This window comes from Podarcis pityusensis, assembly GCF_964106645.2.
Source record: "Podarcis pityusensis genome assembly, chromosome: 13".
Classification (NCBI taxonomy): Eukaryota; Metazoa; Chordata; class Lepidosauria; order Squamata; family Lacertidae; genus Podarcis; species Podarcis pityusensis.
In genome coordinates this window covers 42,905,654-42,928,251 of record NC_138038.1, presented here as the reverse complement: position 1 = coordinate 42,928,251, position 22,598 = coordinate 42,905,654, and the positions used below count along the sequence as shown (strand labels likewise).

The following is a 22,598-nucleotide window of genomic DNA, read 5'->3' as shown; positions in this document are numbered from 1 at the left end:
CAACAACAATAATAATGAAGTTGCTTGGTTATGGCTATTATTATGTATACAAAGCCAAATTATATAGAGAGATGTGTGTAAGGTATTTGAGGTGTATGAATAGCAGGCCAAGTAGGAGGCCAAGCACCGCATTTTTCGCTCTATAAGACGCACCAGACCATAAGACGCACCTAGTTTTTGGAGGAGGAAAACAAGAAAAAAAATATTCTGAATCCCAGAAGCCAGAACAGCAAGAGGGATCACTGTGCAGTGAAAGCAGCGATCCCTCTTGCTGTTCTGGCTTCTGGGATAGCTGCACAGCCTGCATTCACTCCATAAGATGCACACACATTTCCCCTTACTTTTTAGGAAGGAAAAAGTGAGTCTTATACAGCAAAAAATATGGTAGGCAGTGAAAACAGCACACCTAGGATGACTCTTGTGTCCGTTTAGCAGTTGCTACAACCTACTATGAGCTCTTGGAATAAGCTGGAATATAAAGAAAAGTCTCTTCCCCAATGTGAAGGACTGCCCACCTGCACTTCCCTCCCTCCTGTGGGAATGCAGGATCAGGTCCTTGGTCAGCAGAGATTGCTGGTGGAGAATGGTTGGGAACTAAGCCAGATAGGGAACAGATGGGAAAGGTGCAGCTGTTGGCAGGATGGCTCAAAGTTCCTACTAGCTGCAGAGGAAAGGTGGGGGCAGATAGGGCCTCACTGGAGTTTCATTTTGACCAGAAGCCCGAAGGGGCTGGGAAGGAACTCAAGGCGCTGGCAGGCTAGAGGGTGAAGCGTAAGGCATCAGACTATGCCCCACTGATTCTTCAACAAGGAACTGCTAAAGGGCATTCACTGGGGGAACAGTGTATGATGTAACACCCTGTCTCCAATAAAAAAAACAGTAAACTGAACAATCCCATGGTTGTAGCTATTTGTGCGTATGTAGAGAGGGACTGAGCACACAGACACCATGCCTTTTGATGAGTGAGGCATCATCAGAAAGATGAATAGGGTGGGCACCAAGAGTTTATTTAACCTGGGTTGCCAGATCACAGTCAGCTCTCTCAGACAACCTAAATCAAATCATCTGGGCCGTTGTGCAGCACAAGAACCTTACCCACTGTCAGTACCAAGAGCAAAAACACAAAAGCACATGCCATTTCCAGGCCTCTCAAACGCAGCAGCTGGTTTTGCAGACAGCAAAATGCACAGCCTTTAATTACCATGGTCATTGACAAAATTTGAATGGTATTTTCATGAATAGGGCTGGTATCCAACTACAGTGGTACCTCGGGTTACATACGCTTCAGGTTACAGACTCTGCTAACCCAGAAATAGTACCTTGGGTTAAGAACTTTGCTTCAGGATGAGAACAGAAATCGCACGGCTGCAGCGCGGCAGCAGTGGGAGGCCCCATTAGCTAAAGTGGTGCATCAGGTTAAGAACAGTTTCAAGTTAAGAACGGACCTCCGGAACCAATTAAGTACTTAACCTGTATGTAGCTGGCAGATCAGTAGCACTGGTACCACCTCTTGTTCACATGTCACTTTCCAATTGCAACTGTGTATAATTTAAGTACAATACATTTGATCACACAGAGGAAATATGAACACACAAAGTAGGTTGCTGCCTATTGCCAATCCTGTAACTAAGAAATTCCTAACTGACAAATCTACTTGCCACTTTATTCTTTCCTAAATAAGAAAAATGCCCAGGAGTCTATGTTCTTAATTTTCCATCTTCTGCAACCTGGAGTCCTGCTTCATTCTAGGTTCAAATCCCTACTCTATTAGTATAAGAAAAATCAATGGGTGGCATTAAGCAAGCCGTTTGTAAAGTAATTATTATTTATTGAATTTATATACCGCCCTATACCCGCAGGTCTCAGGGTAATTCACAGGATAAAATCAGAATATAAAACCACAAAGTACATAATCAAAATAAAAACAACAACAACCCAATAACCCCCAATAAATGGGAATAATAGTGAGCTACCTTTTTGGGTGATAGGGAGAAAGAAGGATGAGACAGACCACTTTACAGACCAATGTTAACCATTTCTAGACCAACAGCAATATTATGTGATGAATAAATGCTTGTTGTATTATGAACATCATCACATCCACTTTGTGTAAGATTCCTTTCATTCTTTTATTCATCCATTTTATATACCACCTTTTCTCCCAAGGATCACAAAGTGGTGAACATGGTTCTTTCCTTCCCATTTTATCCTCACAAAAAAACATGTGAGGAAGGTTAGGCTGAGAGACAGCCCAAGGTAAGCTTCATGGATGAGTGGAGATCAAACCTTAAGTCTCCAGGTCATTGTCCAACAGTTAGAAGTAAAAACCACAGCCAAAACCAGTGAGAATTTTACAAAGTGGTTTAATCCACATAAAGTGGTTTTAATCCACAGAACAAATAAGAGACAAAGTTGTGAGAAAAAACTTTAGTTTAACACATCAAAGGTCTTGCTGGTGCTGAGAGAAGGATAACACTTTGAAGATAAACTATTCAGCCCAATTCCCACCCAGCAAAAGCAAGGCCTTACTAATAATGGGATGGAGAAGATAATGGAAAAGAACAGATATACAACCATTCTTAAGCTGGGACCAATAAGCCCTTTCTTTATTTCTCAAGACTCAAAGCAACAACAAAACATGTGGATCCTTATGTATCTAGAACAGTACCTTCTGCAGAGGGAGCTATCAGCAGGCTTGGCAGAACTCCAAGGTTTGCAGAAATAAATAAATAAAATGGGAATGGGGGGACACACCCAAAATGGCTTAACAATGACATGTCATAGAATGCTAGCTGACTCTTGGAGGGGCAGGGATGGAAAACCACCAGTCAATAAGGGTAATAGAGCAGAGTATCTTGGCTGGAACCCTAAAGAGAAGCACTCCACAATGCAAATGTGTTGTTGCAATCCCTACTCATACAGTTAAACAGGAATCACAAGAAAATTGATACTGGAAAGCAGAAAGACAGTGCAGCATAGAAAAGAGTGTAAAGACAGCAAGGTGCCTGGCAAACCTACTCTAGGAGAAAATGTTACACAGGTATCACCTGTTTGGAACGGATATTTGGCCACCAGCTACATGCAACATTTGTGAATGCTAGAATGAATGCAATCCTAAAGAGATAAAGAAGGGGATATCCTGAAACTTTGCTCAGAAGGTGAGATGCAGAGCAGCTTTAAGGGTTTATTATGGTACTAGAAAATGTTGTTGCTCAATTCAATGTTGCTCTGACGTCTAGATGATATTCCTAAGATTGCTTGGGAATCAGAACCTATAGTTTCCCATTGTTCTAGACAGCTTTCCTATCCGAGAACTGAAAATAGCACCTAGGCGTCCTGGCTTTGTTACTACTGCGTGGATCCCCATTTCCTTCCGAAAGTGGGACAGAGAGCTCAGACCTGGCGCCAAACCTCAACAGCCTCCTCTAACCATTTGATTATATTTCTGTTCCACATCAGTAATCAGCCCCCTGGCATTCAGTTATTATTTGACTAAAGGTCAAACCAGAGAATTCTAACAAAGAGTCTACCATTGGATAGAAGGTCAGGTGGGAGGAATGTGAATTAAAGCAACAGAGACAAAATTAGAGGAGTCACAAAGGCTGCCTACTAGCAGACAAGAAAGGGAGAGTCTAGTAACACGGACTAAACATTACTTCTCCGTATCAAAGTTTCCTAAGTAAAAAGTTGGGGGGGAGGAGAGAGAAGAGGGAGAAATCTCAAAGAAAGAGATCCAAGCTAACTTGCTTACCTGACCCGGCAGTCTCATTAGGTTTCCAGATCTGCCCTGTGCTGGCTCTTTTCTGCATGCCTTCCTGCACTTCCCCCTCATCATCATCTTCTACCTTTGTCACGGTGAACTGAGGCATGTTCAATGCAAAACTTTCTTCCCAGGCCAGAAACGGAAGAACTGAAAGCGTTGGTAGATCAGGTGACAGGCAACCCCTGAGGAATGGGAGGGATAGGGTGTGTGCTGGTTTGTGTGCGTGTTAGAAAGACACACCTCCACCAGTATGTGAGTGGATGCGTCCTGGTGTACGCATGCCAGAAAGCATATTTACCACATTGGCGCTAAGAGGATTATACCCTCCTCTACTGCTGCCTTCAGTTCAGTGAGACAGGAGACAGACAGATCCAGAGCATTGATTTGCAGCTACCTTTAAGCTAGGGCAATGAAGTAGCAGCCACACAGAAACATTTCCATTGTGGGCTGGGGAGGAAATACAACATGCCTGCAGGCGTGAGAGCTGGTTGGCAGCTCTACAAACACCACACACAGGGTACTAGGTAAGGATGAAGCTGGGAGGAGCTGTAAAGGTCATGTAACAGAGGGCCAGGAACCAGCATGTACTTGAAGAATCCAACTATGAGTAATTATCAGTTATAAAGCAAATAATAGGAGTGACTGAGGTGTAGCCATACTAGTGGTGCCTGTGGGACAAGAAATGTACTCTACAAAACAAATTTAAGCACTTCAGCAAAGCAAGCCTACTCCCTACCAGAAGACTGTCTAATCTGGGCAAAATGCCTTCCCCCAAAGCCATAATGTGACTCATAGTGCATATGCCTGCATGACAATGGCAATTGAATGCAGAGGGGTCCCTAGTTGCTTTTAAATATTCCCAGAAGCATTGAGCAATTAGTACGGGGAGAAAATCCTCCCAGGTTATAGAAGATTTGTGGGCAGTAGAGAATTGGAGCTGGTGTTGTGATGTTCCTGGAACAGCATTTAGATGGTTGAACCAAGAAAAAAATATCTGGGAGTTATAAATCCTTGGTAGAACCTCCAGTTCTCGGAAAAGAGTAGAAAAAGAAGAATAGAGGGGAGAGAAGAGGAGGAAGAGAGATAAGCAGTGTTTCTTTAACTTGGGTCTCCAGCTGTTGTTATACAATTCCCATCATCCCTAGCTAGCAGGACTAGTGGTCAGGGATGATGGGAGTTGTAGTCCAACAATAATTGGAGACCTAAGTTTGAAAAACACGAAGATAATGGAATGGGTGGGTGAAAGGTTAAGATATTTTTGCCTCTTCCCAGGTACAGTGGTACCTTGGGTAAAGAACTTAATTCGTTCCGGAGGTCCGTTCTTAACCTGAAACTGTTCTTAACCTGAGGTACCACTTTAGCTAATGGGGCCTCCCGCTGCCGCTGCACCGCCACCTCGCAATTTCTGTTCTCATCTGAAGCAAAGTTCTTAACCCGAGGTGCTATTTCTGGGTTAGCGGAGTCTGTAACCTGAAGAATCTGTAACCTGAAGCGTCTGTAACCCGAGGTACCACTGTATTTCAAGATACAAGTTTTCAGCAATTTTTTAAAAAAAATTATTCTTCTTTTCTGACTCCACACAACCACCTAGCAGCCATACCTGTGGTTCACAACCTGCTCTGTATTATTGATGTACATTTTAAGTCCACTGGACAGAGACTGCAATACTTGTATATCTTTATAGCCTTTAGCACTCTAAATCAGGGGTAGGCAACTTAAGGCTCGTGGGCTGGATCCAGCCCAATCGCCTTCTCAATCTGGCCCACGAACAGACCGGGAATCAGCGTGTTTTTACATGTGTAGAATGTGTCCTTTTATTAAAAATGCATCTCTGGGTTATTTGTAGGGCATAGGAATTTGTTCATATTTTTTTTTCAAAATATAGTCCAGCTCACCACATGGTCTGAGGGACGGTAGACCGGCCCAAGCCTGAAAAAGTTTGCTGACCCCTGCTCTAAATACTCATTTAGTAAAAGTAGCCACACTCTAGTGGGCTAAAATAATTCAGGCAGGCAGCCAATCCAGAAAAGTCCAGTTGTTCCAGTTCTACTTTCAGAAATCTCGCCCAAACTATTTATACCTTCAAGATGCTGAGATTAGGACCAATGCCATAATCAGCTTAAAAGACAGCTAAACTGGGAATGTGAGGCCAGTACTGCAAACACTCAACCCAGCACAAGCACTACACTTGGCAGGATCAGTGAGACTGGAATCATCTCCATCACTCGTGGCTTTCAGAATGGATTTAGAGAGAAATATTTCAAACTGAAAGATGCCACCCAGCGAGTGGGGGTCGGAGTGGGGAGCAGAGCACTGTCTTTGCCAGATGTCATTGGTCAGAAGCGTGGCGTGGCGTGGTCACTTCCTTTGAGGTGATAGGGGTGAACACAATGAACCAGGTTTATTTATTAATATTTCAAAAAAAAACCTCAAAAAGAAAGAAACTCAAAGCAACATACTACAGCATATATATATACACACCATGAAATCAAATTAATTAAATGAATTAAGACAACCATCAGAAAACACCAACATAGTGGCAACCCAAAATTTCCAAAAGCAACAAAAAGCAACTCGTAACTCCCAACCCTCAAAAAATAATAATAAAAAAAGAAACCCCAAAGTGAAGGCACAGAGAAAGTTTTTTAGCTGAGGTCCTTCAAAAACACTCAGGTTTGAGCCAATGCCTAAAACCATAAAGTGTCAGGATTTGGCAAATCTCAACTGTGAGGGCATTCCACAAGGTGGGTGTCACTAGCAATGTGTGCCCTACTTTTTGTTGCCATCTGCCAGGCCTTGGGGAGTTGAGGAATACGGAGAAGGGCCTCGGATTATTAAAGGAGCATGCAGGGAGGAACACATGGAGGGTGGTGGTCCTAAAGGTTGAGTTAAGGACTGCAATGATGAGCTTCATAATTCATTCCAGTAACCAGTATGTTAGAATGCAATTACTCAGGGCAAAACCCTTGCTACAAATTACTCTTAAAATCTAGCTTTTGCTGTAAGAAATGTAGTCTGTACCTGAAAAGAGAAGCTCTGTTTCTGCCTCAAGAGGCAAAGGAGCCTCTATTATGGAATTCAAGCTCTAGTACAGAAGTGACAGTTGCAACAATGATTTTTGAACTTGAAATCCATAAGGAAGGCTCCATCTTTGCCTCTTGAAGCTGAAACCCAGCTTCCTTTCTCAGGTACATGCTACAGTTTCCTGCTAATTCTACTGATTGCTGTCTCCTCCTCTGTAAATCTTTGCCATCCTGTCATCCCACTATCACTTGTAAACTCCTTCTGGAAGTGTTAAGCCAGGAGATAATCAGCTAAAACGTTAATGAAAACTCCTCTTTCCTTCTTCCCTCAACTAGCCAAGATGTTTCAATGGCTTGAGGCAAAATATATGCTACTTGGCAGTGAGTCCTGGAAGATCTGCTTCCTTGTCTTGCAGGACTTTTCCCACCTGGCTTGGGTGGTTGGGGCCCTGACTGACTCCAGCTACAAAGCTGAGGCTGCAAAACAGTCTCCCGGGCTGGAGTATTGTTTAGGGTGTTTTGTTTTGGGGGTAATGGTGCTGCTGTTATTGATATCAATTTTTGTATCTTTATCTTAGATCTTATGGTTTAGGTGGGAATTGTTTAATTTGATTGTGTACTTTTTGATATTTTATTTATTGTTTATGCCTACTTTTGTTACATCAATAATTATGTGGTGTGTTTTTTCATGTTGCAAGCCACCTTGTACATGGTTCTAATAATGGAAAGGCGGCATACAAATAAAATGATGCATGTATGTATGTATGTATGTATTGTATGTATTTTCAACCAGCCAGCCAGCAGGCAGAAGATGTATTTTAGAAACCAATTCTCAAAAATTTAGAACAAGCTCTTCCTGGCTGGCAGTATTTTAAAAAAAACTTTGAATACTATCATATGCAGCCATCAGGAAGACAGGATTTTATCCTGGCCTCCCATGTCCTAACCTGACAGTCTAAGAACACTATACCACACTGGCTCTCATGTGCTCACAGTCCATTTCATGTCTTTTCATTGGACTTCTCACCAGCGCCAAAGACTATTTCTCTACCCTTGCCTCAGCCGATTACTTTTTCTCTCTCCACTATTCCTATAAAGTCAAAAAGCTCACATTGCAAGCTGCTTTAACACCTTCAGAAGCCAACTCTTTGCCAGACCTTTTCCCTGTTCACTTGATAAATGAACTTTGTTCATTTATCAATATCACCAAATTGGATTTTTTCCTTCCCCCCTTCCTTCCTTCATTCACACAAACGTGCACACCTGTAGTTTTTTGTAGGATGTCGTGCTCTTAAAGCAGCTTTTAGAATCATTACTCTTTATCGTTTTCTGCATATTCTAGTTTCAGAGAAAATTCTGGCTGGTTTTCTATCCATTTTCCTAAAAAAATTCCCTTCATTCCAGCTATGGTATGTATTTCTATGCAATGTTTTATTTATGCTAAATCTTTGAAACTAGCCTATTGTTGGTGGGTTGCTTATGAAAGCATGTGCCAATACTTTTTAATAGGTATTCTAATTCTCTTTTTAATATAATAAATTATTTGAATTTTATCTTTGTTGTCCTTTACTGCATTAACCCTCGGAAGCCAAATTCCAGAGCACAGCCAGGTTCAATGTCAAAAGGTCAGAAAACTAAGCGTTAAGGTTGCATGTGAGAACCATAGACTTGCATGTACACTGCACGCTTCAAAACATCCTTGTCACATGCCAGATAGAATCTAGAATGCCTGCAAATAAGAATCCCCTCTGACGCTATGATGGTTACAATATCAGTGCCATGCATCTTTGACAGGTTTGAGTCCCACACATCCCCTCTTCTTATAAAAAGTAAGCACTTGTTGAAGATTAAAACAGAGCTCATCAGAACTGGAGGAAAATTTCACCCTCAGAAAGCATAAAGGAGTCAGAAGTCCAGTTTGGAGACTAGAGCCCAAAATATATCTCCAAAAGAATGTTCTTTATTCAGAACTCATAAAGTTCCTGTGATCCTTTGGCAAGTTATTCTAACCAACCATTTGCAAATCACTACATATACCCTCTGATTATAATCTGGCTGTATCTTCTTCCGCTATTTCAGTGCTGGCTGTTCCAGTTATTCCTCCATTGATCTTTACTCCAGCTCTATAAGCATGTGGGTCCAAGCTAATGCCCTGAAGTGGAACGAAAGGAGACTGAGGTCAGCATGTCACATGCTGAGGGGAGCTATACTATACAGGTCTGAGTAAGTTCTGCCACTGTATGGAGTTCAATGACCCTCTTAACTCTCAGGACTCAAGGAAGCAAGGGCCAGATCCTGCTCTTTATTAATTACAAATTAAATACAGAGTCACCACCATGTTTTATGTCATTACCTCCAATTGCTCAAGAACCATGAGTTCAGCAAAAATTAAAACAGTGGGCTTCAAAAATAACAAAATGTTCTAATGTGCTGTTCTGTTTTAAAACTCCTAATTATGGTTCTTGTTTACTGTTTTGTAAACATTTGTCTTTATTGCTGCATCTGTTGAAATTGAAGTCCCCTGTGGCACAAATATATTTCCACTGTGCAGCAGGAATGCTGGTCTGCAAGTTTCTCTCCCGTTGCCTTCTGTATTTATATCTGTGTAACCATAAATAGTGTAAACCTTTGAGAAGAGACTCTGAAATGTTTGCTCACAATTAGTTATTTTACAACCACTTCTCACTTCTGGTTATGATGTTTAATGTGTCTCGTTTAATGTTCTTGTAACATCAAAACTGTATCGGCAAATACTGAATGCACTGTCATAAATTAATAGCCTATATGTTGGTAATACAACAGGAACCTATTTATGGTGCAGGTGTTCATTCATGTTGGCAGACCCAAGCACTGATCCCTAGTATTGCTCTACTGAACTTTGGATAGCTCTTTGTGTGGTTTGTTGTTATTTTATTAACTTTATTTTGTAAACTGACTTGTTTTTACAATGAAAGGTAACTTATTTTAAATAAAATGCTTAAAATCTGGTCATGATGGTACTTTCCCACTTGCTAAGAACACTAACATACCTGGCAATAACTACCGGTAAGTCTTGATGATAAAAAACTTATTTAAAACATCTGTCCCAGATCTTTGTTCACCATATCAAAAATATTTTCTTACAATCCTACACGTTTGCCTACCCAGAAGGAAGCCCCATTGAGTTCAGTGAGACTTACTCCCAGGTAAGTGTGTATAGGACAGTACCTTTAAAGAAGTAGATGTGCCAAGTTGTTCCACAACCTAGCATTGTCATCATTTTACTCCCACTAATGACCTGGCACAGTTAATATAGCAGATGGAAATATTCACATGTGCCAGCTCTCTTTCCTTAACATTTTGCTGCAATTTACTTGTTTTTACTCTAGATTTGTTGTTTTATATGGAAAAAAATACTATATTCAGTATAATGGATTAAATAACATCTCTCTGTGCTACTTTTATTAACCTATTTAGAAAAAAAGAAATTTAAGAAAGATGTTCATTTTTTGCTATAGAAATACTTGGTATTTTTAAAATTGGACCATCTTCAGTCCAATTCTACACATTTCACTCAGTGGAAATTATTCTCAAGTATGTATATAGAGGACTGTAGCCACAATCAGTTTTTTGCCTCAGTTTAGCAGAATATCAAACTATTTTTATCTTCTCTTGCATATCTTTCTTAATTACTATTTTCTTCATTTTCTTTTCTTCACCTGTGTATAGACTCAACAGCTCTGACACATCCCATCTCCTGACAACATTTAAAGTCCTGAAATGTAGCCATTAATTTTTCATTGATAATTTAGATATTGTATGTCATACACTCACCAGTGCATAGAGCTATTTTCTATTATTTTCATTTATTAGATATGAATATGGCAGAACTTTAAAACCGGCATCTTCACAAAGGCTAAATACCAGCGATGAAAAAGGGTATTATTCTCTTAAGTTGAAAAGTTTTTGATAGTTGTTCATTTACCTCTATTCCTATCAAATGTGCACTGTACAACAGACCTATCCAAACATGTTACCGTTATAAAAATGGTTTATCAATTTGCAACATTTTATCAATACCTACTTTCTCCTTTGTCACAATTCTCCTTCGTTTCCCTGCTATTGGCACTCATATACATAAATACTGTATGAATACCTCCCAAGTTACTTATCCACACACACAAAATTACTAAGCTTGTCTAAATCTCTCAGAGTCTACAATTGTTAGGATTAATTTTATTATTAAACCACAACCAGAGTTCTCCATTCGGTTTGGGCTGCTACAGTTGATGAAAAATATTGGAAAGCTAGAAAAGCTAGATTAATATGAGGAAAGACTAGAGCAGTGATTCCCAACTAGGGGCCATATGGCCTTCTGGGGACTCCTGGGATATACTAAGGGGGCCCCAGGTGAAAAGTGTGTAAATGGGGGGCAAGAGGCTAGGAGGCCACAGAGGGAAGTGAGAAGTGAAGGGGGGAAATCCTGATTGGCTGGCTACCTGCTTGGCCAGTCATAAGTGGTAAGGGGCTAGCCCACCAGGGCCTAGCACTCCTTTTTGCCATGTACATTTTCTTTGAGCAGTCCTGGTTTGTTTCCAGCGGGAGAGGGTGATCGCTGAGGCTCCCATTTTGATCAGTAGAGCCCATGATCCAGAACCCCCAGGTCAGGCAACTGCGGTAGTGGGGTAGCAATGGGTAGGGCTGGACAAGCCAGAGCTGCTTCCTGCTGCCGCTAGTGCTGGGCCCATTGGGCATTCTACCCCAGCACCTAGTGGATCAGCACCTTTGGATGTTGCTGAGGGGCACAGGGCCCATCGGCATCGTTGGCCTGGCTCTGCAAGGCGCAGGGGGAAATCCACCCCAGCACCTAGCCAAATGGGGTCGTTTGGTGCTGCTGACTTGCATCTAGTAAATAATGAAGTGTCTAGTTAGAAGATAGCTGCACTGGGTTCAGTGGGTCTTACTCCCAGGTATGGATATGTGGGGCTATAGTGTTTTATCTAGGCAGCCTAGGCTCCTCCAGATGACAAGATCTTTTTGCACCAGGTCAGTGAGGACCACTTGCTTTTAAAAATTCTCCCATACATACAGAACTCCCTGTGTGCCTTTTGGACTGTATCTGTACGTTTCCCCCTCTGTGTCAAGTAACTGGGGGTCAAATAAGTGGTTTACTTTTTATAACATATGGAAAATGGATCTCCTTTGGGAGGTTCTGGGCTCTCCTTCCTTGGAGGTTTCTAAGCAGAGGTTGGATGGCCATCTGTCATGGATGCTTTAGCTGAGTTTCCTACATTGAAGGGGGTTGCACTAGAAAGATGACCCTTGGGGTCCCTTCCAGCTCCATGATTTTATGTTTTTCTGCTTCAACAATATTTCATTATGTTACTAGAATTTTATATAATTGTATTTCGTATAAATTATAAATAAAGCATGTTCTATTTACAAACAAAACATTTAAATAGCTACCTTTCTACCAGTTGGACGTGGGGGGCAGGTTATGGGCATAGGCAGGATTTTTGTTGGGGGGGGCAGAATCTCAGATTTGTATTGATTTGTACTTATTGGGGGTACAGGAAAGAAACAAGGTCGGAAGAGGGCCATGGTCAGAAAAAGGTTGGGAAACACTGGACTAGAGCCTTTCTATAAGTTTTGGCCACAGAAGAGATTAAGCAGGATGAAACGCTAAAAAGAAGAGATGCCCATTACAATTTCCTGAGTGTCTACTGAAGTCAGTCTTGTCTTTTGTCATTTTGCTTATTTACAGGAACACTCAAACATCAACATGTTAACAAAATGGACACATTCAAGAGTACCTGCTGTGTGCTGGGCAGTGAAATCAGTCTGTGACACAAACAAGAGGGGGGGGGGGAATTCACTCACTCTAGTGAACCATGACACTTGCATGACTGCTTCTCCATATATATTTGCAACATTTCCACTTGATCCACATCAGCCAATGTATAGCCCTGCCACTAAAACTGCTGTACCAATCACAAGCTATCATGTTATTTGTTTCATTTGTAACAATTAGCTCAGAGTGTTGTTTATCAGAAGAACCCTGTAAATTAGGTTAGGCTAACAGTTACTTCCAAAGGATGTCAAGCGTCAGATTCACAGCCACTACATTGTTCATGTATTGTTTTGCATCCCCAGCCCATGCTATCCTAGAACTGCAGGTACATTTGTGATTCTAGTTAAGATAGTAGAATTTTAGGCGTAGGCGTAGGGTCATTCTTCTGCTTGTAGAAAGCATTTGGATTTATAGCTGCCCATTTATTAATGATGAAACAACACTACTACTGTTCAGAATATTAAAAAGCTCTTTGTCTTATCTATTTAGTTCTCCAAGAGTCTTTACAGAAAGCATCAGACTACTACAAAGGGCCCTGTATTTACTGCTGATTGCAACAGGTGAGCTTTTTGTTCTTACTAACCCACGGGAATCCTAATGGCTCAACAAACTAGCTTCCTAAAGTAAATACACAGATGGCCACCAAATGTTTAAGTGTCCAGTTTCAGTTTTGTCCTTCCAACTTCCCACTCTGACTAAATCTGGCTAAATCCAGGAGCACAAAGACCAAAGGCAAAGCCAGGACAGAACTTACGGTAATCTTGGTTCTTGGAGAAGTCCAGAGTAACTCATTTACTAATGACCTCCCTGAGCTTAAGTGCATCAGCTGCAGCACATCAGTTACATTAGAGCAGAGGCATCAAATGTAAAGCCCTTTAGGTCTCCAAATGCATTCCAACCAATTCAGTAATTTGGGGGACCAAAAAACCACAAATGGAGCTGGTATACTTACAAGGAAATCCAATTAATTGATTTCAGCTTGCTATTCTGAGGCAGGCAAAACAGAAAGACAAGATAGTAAGAAAAGGAGAAAGCTCAGGCATGGGGGGGGAGGGGGTCAAATGTAGCCTTCTAGGTCTCCTTATCTGACTCTAAGCACTTTCCTCAGGCCATGCCTCCTCCCCAAACCACACCCCTCACAAGTTGTGCTTTGAGCCCTCCTCAGGTGCTTTCGCCTAGCTGCAATGAACCCTTGAACTTGATAATGTATCTTGCTTGCCTGGATGGAGAGATGTGTGCATGTGTTTAGGTGTGGAAACTTCTGAATTTTGTGTGGCTGGAATGTGACCTACTATACAAAAGTCAACAATTGGTCTGCCTGCGTTTTATCCCTGTCTCCACCCACTACTACCTCTGCCCATATACACCATTGGTATGTGCCCCCCCCTAAAAAGGTTCTCCATGAGGGAATGTGGCACTTGGAATAAAAAGGATTTCCTGCCCCTAAGGTAGTATATTTTGACAGTGGATACCCTTCAAAGCATTAAGCCTATACTACAGTTCAAAGGCAGTATTATGAAATTGAAAAAGATTCAGCTGTGAAGATGAAAATAAGGGTCTACACAGCAGATTGTATGAGAAAAGGCTAAAGGTACAGCTTAGGGAAGCAAAGTCTGTCTGTTGGGGAGGGGAGTAGGTATGCTGAATTCTCAAAACAAATATTTAGTAAGTTCTCAGGGAAGGGATTCATTTTTCATTCAAAACATGTTGGGAAAAGACAAAAAGCCATAAAATATTCAAAGACAGATTTAAGTCTAATATTAAGAACAATTTCTTAACTATACCTGGATCCAAACACATGATACGCACATGCCAAAAAAGGTGAGGCACTGTTCTTACTACTAGAGAGACAACCCTTAACTGAGCAGGTTCAAGTATAAAGAAAAGCAACCCTCCAAATTACACGTGTTTTCCCACCCACGCAATCCTCCCAGGAGCATCATCACTTCTTTGCATCCTATAGTTAGGAATCTTCAGCTGAGTGTGAGCTTTGTCCCTGCATACTCATCTTCTAGCTTCAAAAACAAGGATTTTGTAGATCCTTCTTCCTTAGGTATATAGGACATCCACATACAGTCTATTGGACTTGTTTCAATTCCATAATTTTGCAACTAGTTCTTTTGTGAAAATCTAGATGACACCTAATGATAGACAATGTATGGGAAAGTGAAATTATGCTGCAACTTGCATACATTTACTCAATAGCACCATATTCATATTTCACAAAAGGAATCCATTCATCTAAGAAGTGTAAGATAGGTAAGAGAGAGAATAAAACAAACATACACTTCTAAGGACATATTCTCCAAGTTACTAGGGGCTGATGGGCTAACCTTTCATGTGCTTTGAATACTTCTTTATCCACAGCTCACAGGGATGTGGCATTCCCCTCACAAGAGGCGGCACCAAAGGGGCATGTGAACTCTCTGATCTAATGGTAGGGATTGGGGGCTAAAGTGCACATCTAAGAAACAACAGCTTTCTCCACTCTGGGGTTCTGCTGAGCATATGAAATGAAACAGGCGTAGGCAGCAGCAGCAGCCAAAGAGCTTCTTGTTACAGGATCAAAGTGGGGGAGAAAACAAAAATGGGGGAGGAAAGCAGATTGTTATCTGGCATAAACAAAGAACAGAAGAAGTACGGACACCAGATGCTATTGTCTGGGAAATCTGTGTGGACATGATTAGGTCATAGACAAAATGGCATTTAACATGTGAGCTAGGCAAATAAGCAGAATTCCAGCTTTCAGATTTAATAAAGAAAGTTAGCAGTTATCTGTTTGCACCTATCTGCCATGGAGACATATTACTGGAAATGGCACTCTCCATTCTTTCCCAAGATGTCCACTAAGATAAAATTAGTACTGCCTCTCTAGAAGCACAACGGGGTCCTCGGGGTATTCCAATATGACTTCCCTGAACACAAGCCATCTTGTGCAGAGAAAATGGGGAGTATTATGGACCAGAATACAAAAAATAGTGAGCAATGGTAGGCTAAGGTGTTTGCTCATGACAGAAAAATGCCCATAGAAATATCCAGTGCTGTACCTAAGTGCAAATTAAGAACAAAAGTAAACAAAGCAACCTTTACATACAAATTTAGAAACCTGCATCTGGAAACCTGGGGGTCTTTGTGTCCTGAAAACCAGGCTTTGCAATGTCTGTGTGTGCATGTGCACAGCTTCCCTACTTGAGTACATATGCTTATATAAGTTATTATATGCTAACCAAATTCTGCATATGTAAATAAGTCCCAAGAGTATATTTTGGGGTGTGTGTGTGTGGAGCTGACAAATGTAAATTAAGATGTACTGGGGCGGGGGGGGGGAGAGTATTACTCAACCAAGACTAAAAAATTTGTTTTCCCACCTACATAGAATATGGCTTTCTTTTACACACATCCTTGACTTGAGGAGCCATCACCCTCATTGCCAACCTCTACAAATCACAAATATTCTCACAACAAGGACACAGCAGCAGAGAGCAGTTTCCCATTTGAAAACGACAGCCGGTATCTCTGAGGAGATAAACCAGCCTAGGCGGCAGGGACATGGAGTCCCCGAAGCACTGTCTGGCTGGCTATACAACTTATCTAGTCTGATACATGTGCATGTGGAGTTTGGGGGAGAGAAGGCTTTCTGGCTTCATTTACAACTTCAGAAGGGTTGGGTCTCCAATGATAGGGCATTTAACTAGAAGAGAAAAATGACAAAACAGCAGGCACTCTGTCCATTAGGGAAAAAATGCAAAGAGCAAAACATGTTTTTTGCAGGATGACCTACATTTACAGCGTGGGTCTGCATATAATGTCAACATGATCTGAAAGGAAGAGGGGGTAGGAGTATAAATGACTGCTGTAAACTGATGCCTAGGAAATCAAGTGTTTGGGTGGGGGAGGAAATAGTGATTGGCTGATGTAGTACCGGCAAATGATTCCTTAAACCTGAAGGGTTAGACTTTCTGAGACATTGACAATATGCAGGGGAGAAAATGTGCACATTAATGTTCAGCTAAGGTAGAAGCAAAAGCTGGTCCACCAACTTTCACTTGTTAACATGCCTCAAAACTGTTTACAGCCCTAACCTAAATGAATTTACCTGTGGAAAAAAATCCCAAAGATATTGCAATTATTGCAGGGCTGCAATAAACTGGAAAAGGTGCCCTCAGCGTTCTGACTGCAATAGAAGGTGAGGTACACGTTTTCTAATAAATAAACAAAACCTTAAATGCTACCTTGTCCAATGCTTCAAATATAAGTCAGGACCATTTACAAGTCATGTCAATGCCCCTGCAACCTATGACACAACGTTTTAACCCAGTAAAGAAAGAAGAAGGACGAGCAAAAGAGTATAAGAGCATCAGGCAACTGAAATGAGCAAGTAATGGGATTTAAATTCATTTAATTGTCCTTAAAACACACCTGCAGAAGCTGTGAGCCACCAAGCTGAACACAGCCCACCAGTTATGCATTGAGGGGGGGTCATTAATCTCCTGTTTCTACTGCTAGGATTTCAGAAAGTGGGGAAGGAGATGCTGAGCATATGGCAGGCCACAATACACATCTAGTGAGCTGCATCCAGCTTTGTTGGGTCACAAGCTGTGCAGGCCGAGCTTAGAGTCACAGCCTAAAACACCATCAGCTATGGAAGACCTACTAAAGCATCCACATGAACCTGCATACATGCACATAGGTCCACAAACTAAGCTTCCAGACTTACAGTAATGCCCTAAAACCGAAGGAGAGGTGAATCATAGAATCATGGAATCATAGAGTTGGAAGAGACCACAAGGGCCATCGAGTCCAACCCCCTGCCAAGCAGCGAAAGCCCACATACTGTTTTGATATTATGATGAAGCCAACCCTTAGATTTGATGGGAATGAGTCCAATTGTTTCCTGAGGTTATTTTAGATCAATTGCTTTTTTGCAGGTAAGATGTAAAAAAGCAAACTACAAAACAAAGAATGATGCATAGAGATGAGGCATGGTATAGTGGCAGAAAAGGAGCGAAATTGGCATGCATATACAAAGAACAAATTACAGGTTGCATTAATTACAAGGGTTGCCCTGAAGTGCAAGTTTTTTCTTTCACAAGCATGGTGGAGCCATCAATCAGCCTAGGATAATGGTTCTCAATTACCCGAGGACGCCGTTTTTCAAAACTCAAGCCATGGGCACCCTACTTTTGACAATGTTATCTCTATGGTAGCAATGGACCCCTGGTTGGGTTATGTGGAACACTGGCCTAGGACCATCTGGAGAGGCCTTAACCCACAGTGGTGGGCAAAGGGTAAAAGTAATTTATCTTCCCACATCAGGGCCCCAATCTGCTTGCATCTCCAATGGCTATTTGAGAAAGAAAAATCCTGCATTTAAGGTAAACTACATGACTAATGCAATGTATAATTTAGCCCTAAGAAACAGAAACTAAAACCTGAAAGCAGTGATGCTCCCCTTGGGGGGAATATCAGTTCTAATAATAGGCAAGGGTGTGACTAACCAAGTCAGGATGCTACTGTGGAGCCCAAAGTAAAAGTCCCATGGTTGAGACACTAATTCCCATATTTCCCTTCCCCTCAGAGACACATGATAAGATAGGAACTGAAGGGATTCCAAGCCACATGACAGACTAGAATCCTCCTGAGCCTAGAAGTCATCAGCTCAAGAAGAGCCAATCTCACACCTATCTACAATGATTCTGGTAAAATATACTGTAGTTCATGAAATCTTTTGTTGTTGTTTAGTCGTGTCCGACTCTTCGTGACCCAATGGACCGGAGCACAGCAGGCAATCCTGTCTTCCACTGCCTCCTGCAGTTTGGTCAAACTCATGTTGGTAGCTTCGAGAACACTGTCCAACCATCTTGTCCTGTTACAGTAAATCTGTTGTCTTTAAGGGGCCATAATAACACCCTTCATTGTTTTATATCTCTGTCTGTCCACTTTGTGTTAAAGGCACAAGAGCACAATCAGTAAAACAAAAACAAAGACGCCACCAGATATTAAATATTCTTTAGTATTGACTCCTGTGAGTTAATTTTATAACCATTGATCTTATTACCATGCGTCAGCAGAGTCACAGATTCCCTTGGTTTTTGCCTACAGAAGCCAGATGCAAGGTAGAGTGCGGGCTTTTTGCATATAAGACATGTACTGCATTCATTTCTGTAGAAAAGAAGGAAACAGCACAGAGGGTATTTGAATGGGAATTTGTTTTTGTTCTTTGAATAACAAGTACGGTACATCTATGGAAGAAGTGTGACTATGGTGTGGAAGGATAGCTATGGGAAATAGTTCTCCCTAAGAAAGTAATCCTACACACAATAAGCTGGTGTAAAGTTAAGGCAGGATAAATTATGTGTTAATTAGTGTTTGATTACATCACCCTTTTGTCAGCTTAATTTATGCTGGGTAGCCAGGTCATGTAACTGAGCTGAACAGGTTTAAGTTCCAGTCTAAGTGCCCCCTTACCTTCTAGTCCTACCCCAGAATGCCTCGTTTTTTTTAAGGCTTTTGCTGGCTTAAGATCCACTAGGCCTGGCTCGGCTGAACTGGGCCCTGGCTGAGCTGGGATGGGAGATATGCCGGTGTACGTTTGGCTAAGCCAAGGATGGGGAGCAATGTCAGCATAGCCCAGCTGTCCTGGGAACCTCCTGACTCCAACTAGAGATCCCCTGGATCCTAAATCCGCTCATTCCAGTAGATCTTGATATGATTGCTGTCTTAATCAAGAACATAGGTGCAACAAACTAGGACATTTAGCTGGGTAGCTAAATATGGATAAATAGAGAGGAATCAAATTTACAGAAGCTTTCCTACCAAACTGCCCCGAGGTCATTCTTGCTAATCACAGCTGAGCAAGCAAATTGATATTTACAGGTCTCCCTCCACCTATGGTATATTTTACTGTATGTATATCATTTTTAAAAACTTTCCCATCCCAATTTACATCAACTGCAAACAACTTTATTATTTCACAATCCAGTGAAGCATTTCTTCATTCTCATCTTCAGTTTTTTTGGGGGTGGGGCCAAGATCATGCTACTGTCTCACAACCAACACAATCCAGAATAAGGTAGGTGTGTGTGTGGTGTGTGTAAATTAATAGAGTGTCCTATCAATGCCCTTTTATGTGCACGTATCTCAAAAACTAAAAAAAAAAGTTTCTCTGAAATATCTATCACAAGATTAGTAAATCTTACGGATCAGAATCTGGCGGAATCTACAAAGACTGTGGATAGTTCAATGTTGCTATTCATAAACTCCACAGTAGAAGATGTGACTAAGTCAGTGGTGATAGAGCAAAGACCAGTCTGACCTCAGACATATTCTGTCGTTTTAAAATGCATGAGACAAGGAAATCAACAAGATTAGGGGAACTGAAATTCTCCAGAGTCATTTCCCATGAGTCTTGCTCAGCAATTCCTGGCACACAAAAAAACAACAACAACAAAACTGAAGAACAGATAATCTGAAAAGCTGGACAAATCAGAAGCACAGATACCCTCAGAAAGAAACTATGCCTGGGGGGAGGGAATTACTTTGCATGTTCCCCATTTTAGAAAATAGGAAGCCAAGAGCTGTTCCCAGCAAGAGGGATGAGGAAATTTTGGTAGTGAACTATTCTGTCTGCAATACAGCCAGGCCCTTGACATAAAAGAAGGGGCCACATCAAGGTTATGTATTTTGGAGAGGTGAATAAAAAAAATCCACTGATGTCTGAAAACATCATCTGCTAGAAAGCAGTTGATTCAAAACGCATGCATGAATTGACAGACCCACAGGAATCCCCCTCCACCTTCAATCCCACCTTGCATAACCTAAATCACAGAAGATAGCCTTTTATATCTGCAGCACAGCCAAGATTTGAGCAGTACTTTCTGGAACTTCTAAGCTGTAAACTCTATTTAAGCTTTGTGCACCTCCATCAAGTCCCCAAGGCGGTAATAGGTAGAATTCTCCATTAACAAGGTTGCCTCTACCATTCAGATGTCCCCTCTCCCATCCAATATGCCAAAGACAACCTACCTTCAGCCGCATCTGTGCGGGGATTGGTAGTCTTGTCAGTGGCCGGCTCAGCTGCTTCAGTGGCCAGTGAACTGGTTGCTCTAGAGAAGTCACTGGCACCCTCGCTGCGGGTTGTTTCAGGGACACTTTCTCTGGAGCTGAAGCGGACGCGGGAGCTGGAGCGGGAGCTGAGGTCTGGGCTGGTATCTGACAGGCCTGGGATATCATCTATTTTAGTGGGAGTGACCATGAACCGGACAGAAGCCATCTTGACAGCCGGAATGGAAGGGGAGAAATAATTACTTCCTTGGTGACTTTAATCAAGACTTGCCTGGAGTGCTAAGCAGGAAGAGGAAGAAGACCACTCAAAAGAGCATACACCAACAGGGTTACCAAGTGCTCTCTCAAGAGAAAAATTCATGTCTCACATTTATTCAGAAATGGTCAGACACAACTTTGTATCTAGATATCAATGATTATCAGATGTATTTTCCACAAGCAGAGCTGAAGACTTAGTGAAGATGCTACCTAAGATTTTGTCAAGACAACAATTTTCATGAGTGATTAGTCTGAAGATTCCCATTTATCAGGCAAGTAAGGCAGTTTCCTGTTCAGAGGGAGCCTATGGATCTAAAGGAACGGTGACTGTAATATTTGTCTACCAAAGGGTCGCACTGCAAAACTCCTGGCATTAACATGAGTTGTAACAGACCGTCTCACAGATCCCGGTTAAGTTTTGTTTATGAGGCAAATATCTTTTGGCACAGCAAAATGCATAGAGGTAATTTCTTCCCGCCTGGGAAAATCTCAGTGCAAAGATCTGCAAAGCACACAAAAAGGCTAGAGGGTTCCTTGTGAAAGTTCAATAATAATCCACTTGTTTTCCAGTGTGACATGCAAGGAAAGAGGGTTTTCTTCATTGCTAATATCCCTTAGAATTCCGGCTTGGAAACAATTATTAAAGAACCTTCATATCTCAGTCCAAGGAGAAGAAATGTCCCAGTGCAAGAACTTTGAAAACAAAAACAAAAAGAAAGTGCTGTTATGATGTTGTCCCTTGTAAAAGTAATGCACAATTACTTCACAGGCTTCTGGTGGCTTTTCAAAGGTCCTGGTATGAGAAGATAACCCCTGGATGGGGCCTAGTACAAGGGTTTGCAGCTCCCCAGCAGCGTGAAAAAGAACGTTATGTTTCTTAGGTGGTCCTGGAGAAACAGAGTGAATACAGATATAAGTCTAGTGTCTTACACAAAATTGAAACTGCAGGGATGAGTCATTTCCACACAGGGACCCCGTGGTGTGTATTGCGCCAATCCCCCAAAGTTCCCACACTTGGGCACACACATGCTATCCCATAAGGACTCAGGGGCAGGTTCAAGACAGCGAGAGCAAGACTGTTCCCGGAGAGCCAAGTTTGGAAGCATGCATGCGCCACCCATTGTAACTCCAGAGGCAAGAGGAAATGTCAATTTGGCAGGGCCCTCAAGAGCGCAAAGGGGTGCGCATCTCCTGACGGGGGGAAGGGGGGGATGCTCTGCGAACCAACCGAAGAGGCAAGCGCATCAGAGAAGGCACCCAAGGACTGCAAGCAAGAGGGTGGTGCAAGGCTGAGTAATGCCAAGGGCAGAGAGGCAAACGGTGCGAGTGGCAGCATGCAAAGACCTCTCCAGCTTGCGCCAGGTGTGCAGGGCAAGGGTAGGTGGGGCGAGGAAGCTCTCCCTCACCCTAGCAAGCAACCCTGCCCCACATAAATTATTAGCCCCCCCCCCCCAAAAAAAGCTGAAGTGTGAGCCACTGTGAGAAGGTACAATAACTCTTGGAAAAGATGGGGAGGGAAAGGAGGTGGAGAAGAGGTGTGCGCTCCACACCTGCCCCGGTCACTGTGCAGAAATTGGGGAGGGGGTGATGTTTAAACTGCGCGTGCGCAGCCCTGTCTCTTTCGCCACCGCCACCACTAGCCCCTGGGTCGATGGGAGCC

General features: G+C 42.1%; 1 protein-coding gene across 6 annotated transcripts in view; it reads right to left on the bottom strand.

The window, feature by feature from the left end:
- SLC12A6 (solute carrier family 12 member 6) overlaps window positions 1-22,598 on the bottom strand; it is a 42,866-nt gene extending 20,268 nt beyond the window's left edge. For 2 of the 6 annotated variants that reach the window (XM_080978148.1, XM_080978150.1), the window contains exon 1: window positions 20,642-22,598. In XM_080978148.1, the coding sequence (XP_080834274.1) occupies window positions 20,642-20,888 (247 nt within the window). In that variant the 5' untranslated portion in view covers window positions 20,889-22,598. Of the gene's footprint in view, window positions 1-3,751; window positions 3,928-20,641 lie in introns of those variants that run through there. The other 4 variants (XM_080978149.1, XM_080978151.1, XM_080978152.1 and 1 more) reach the window with 2 other exon arrangements.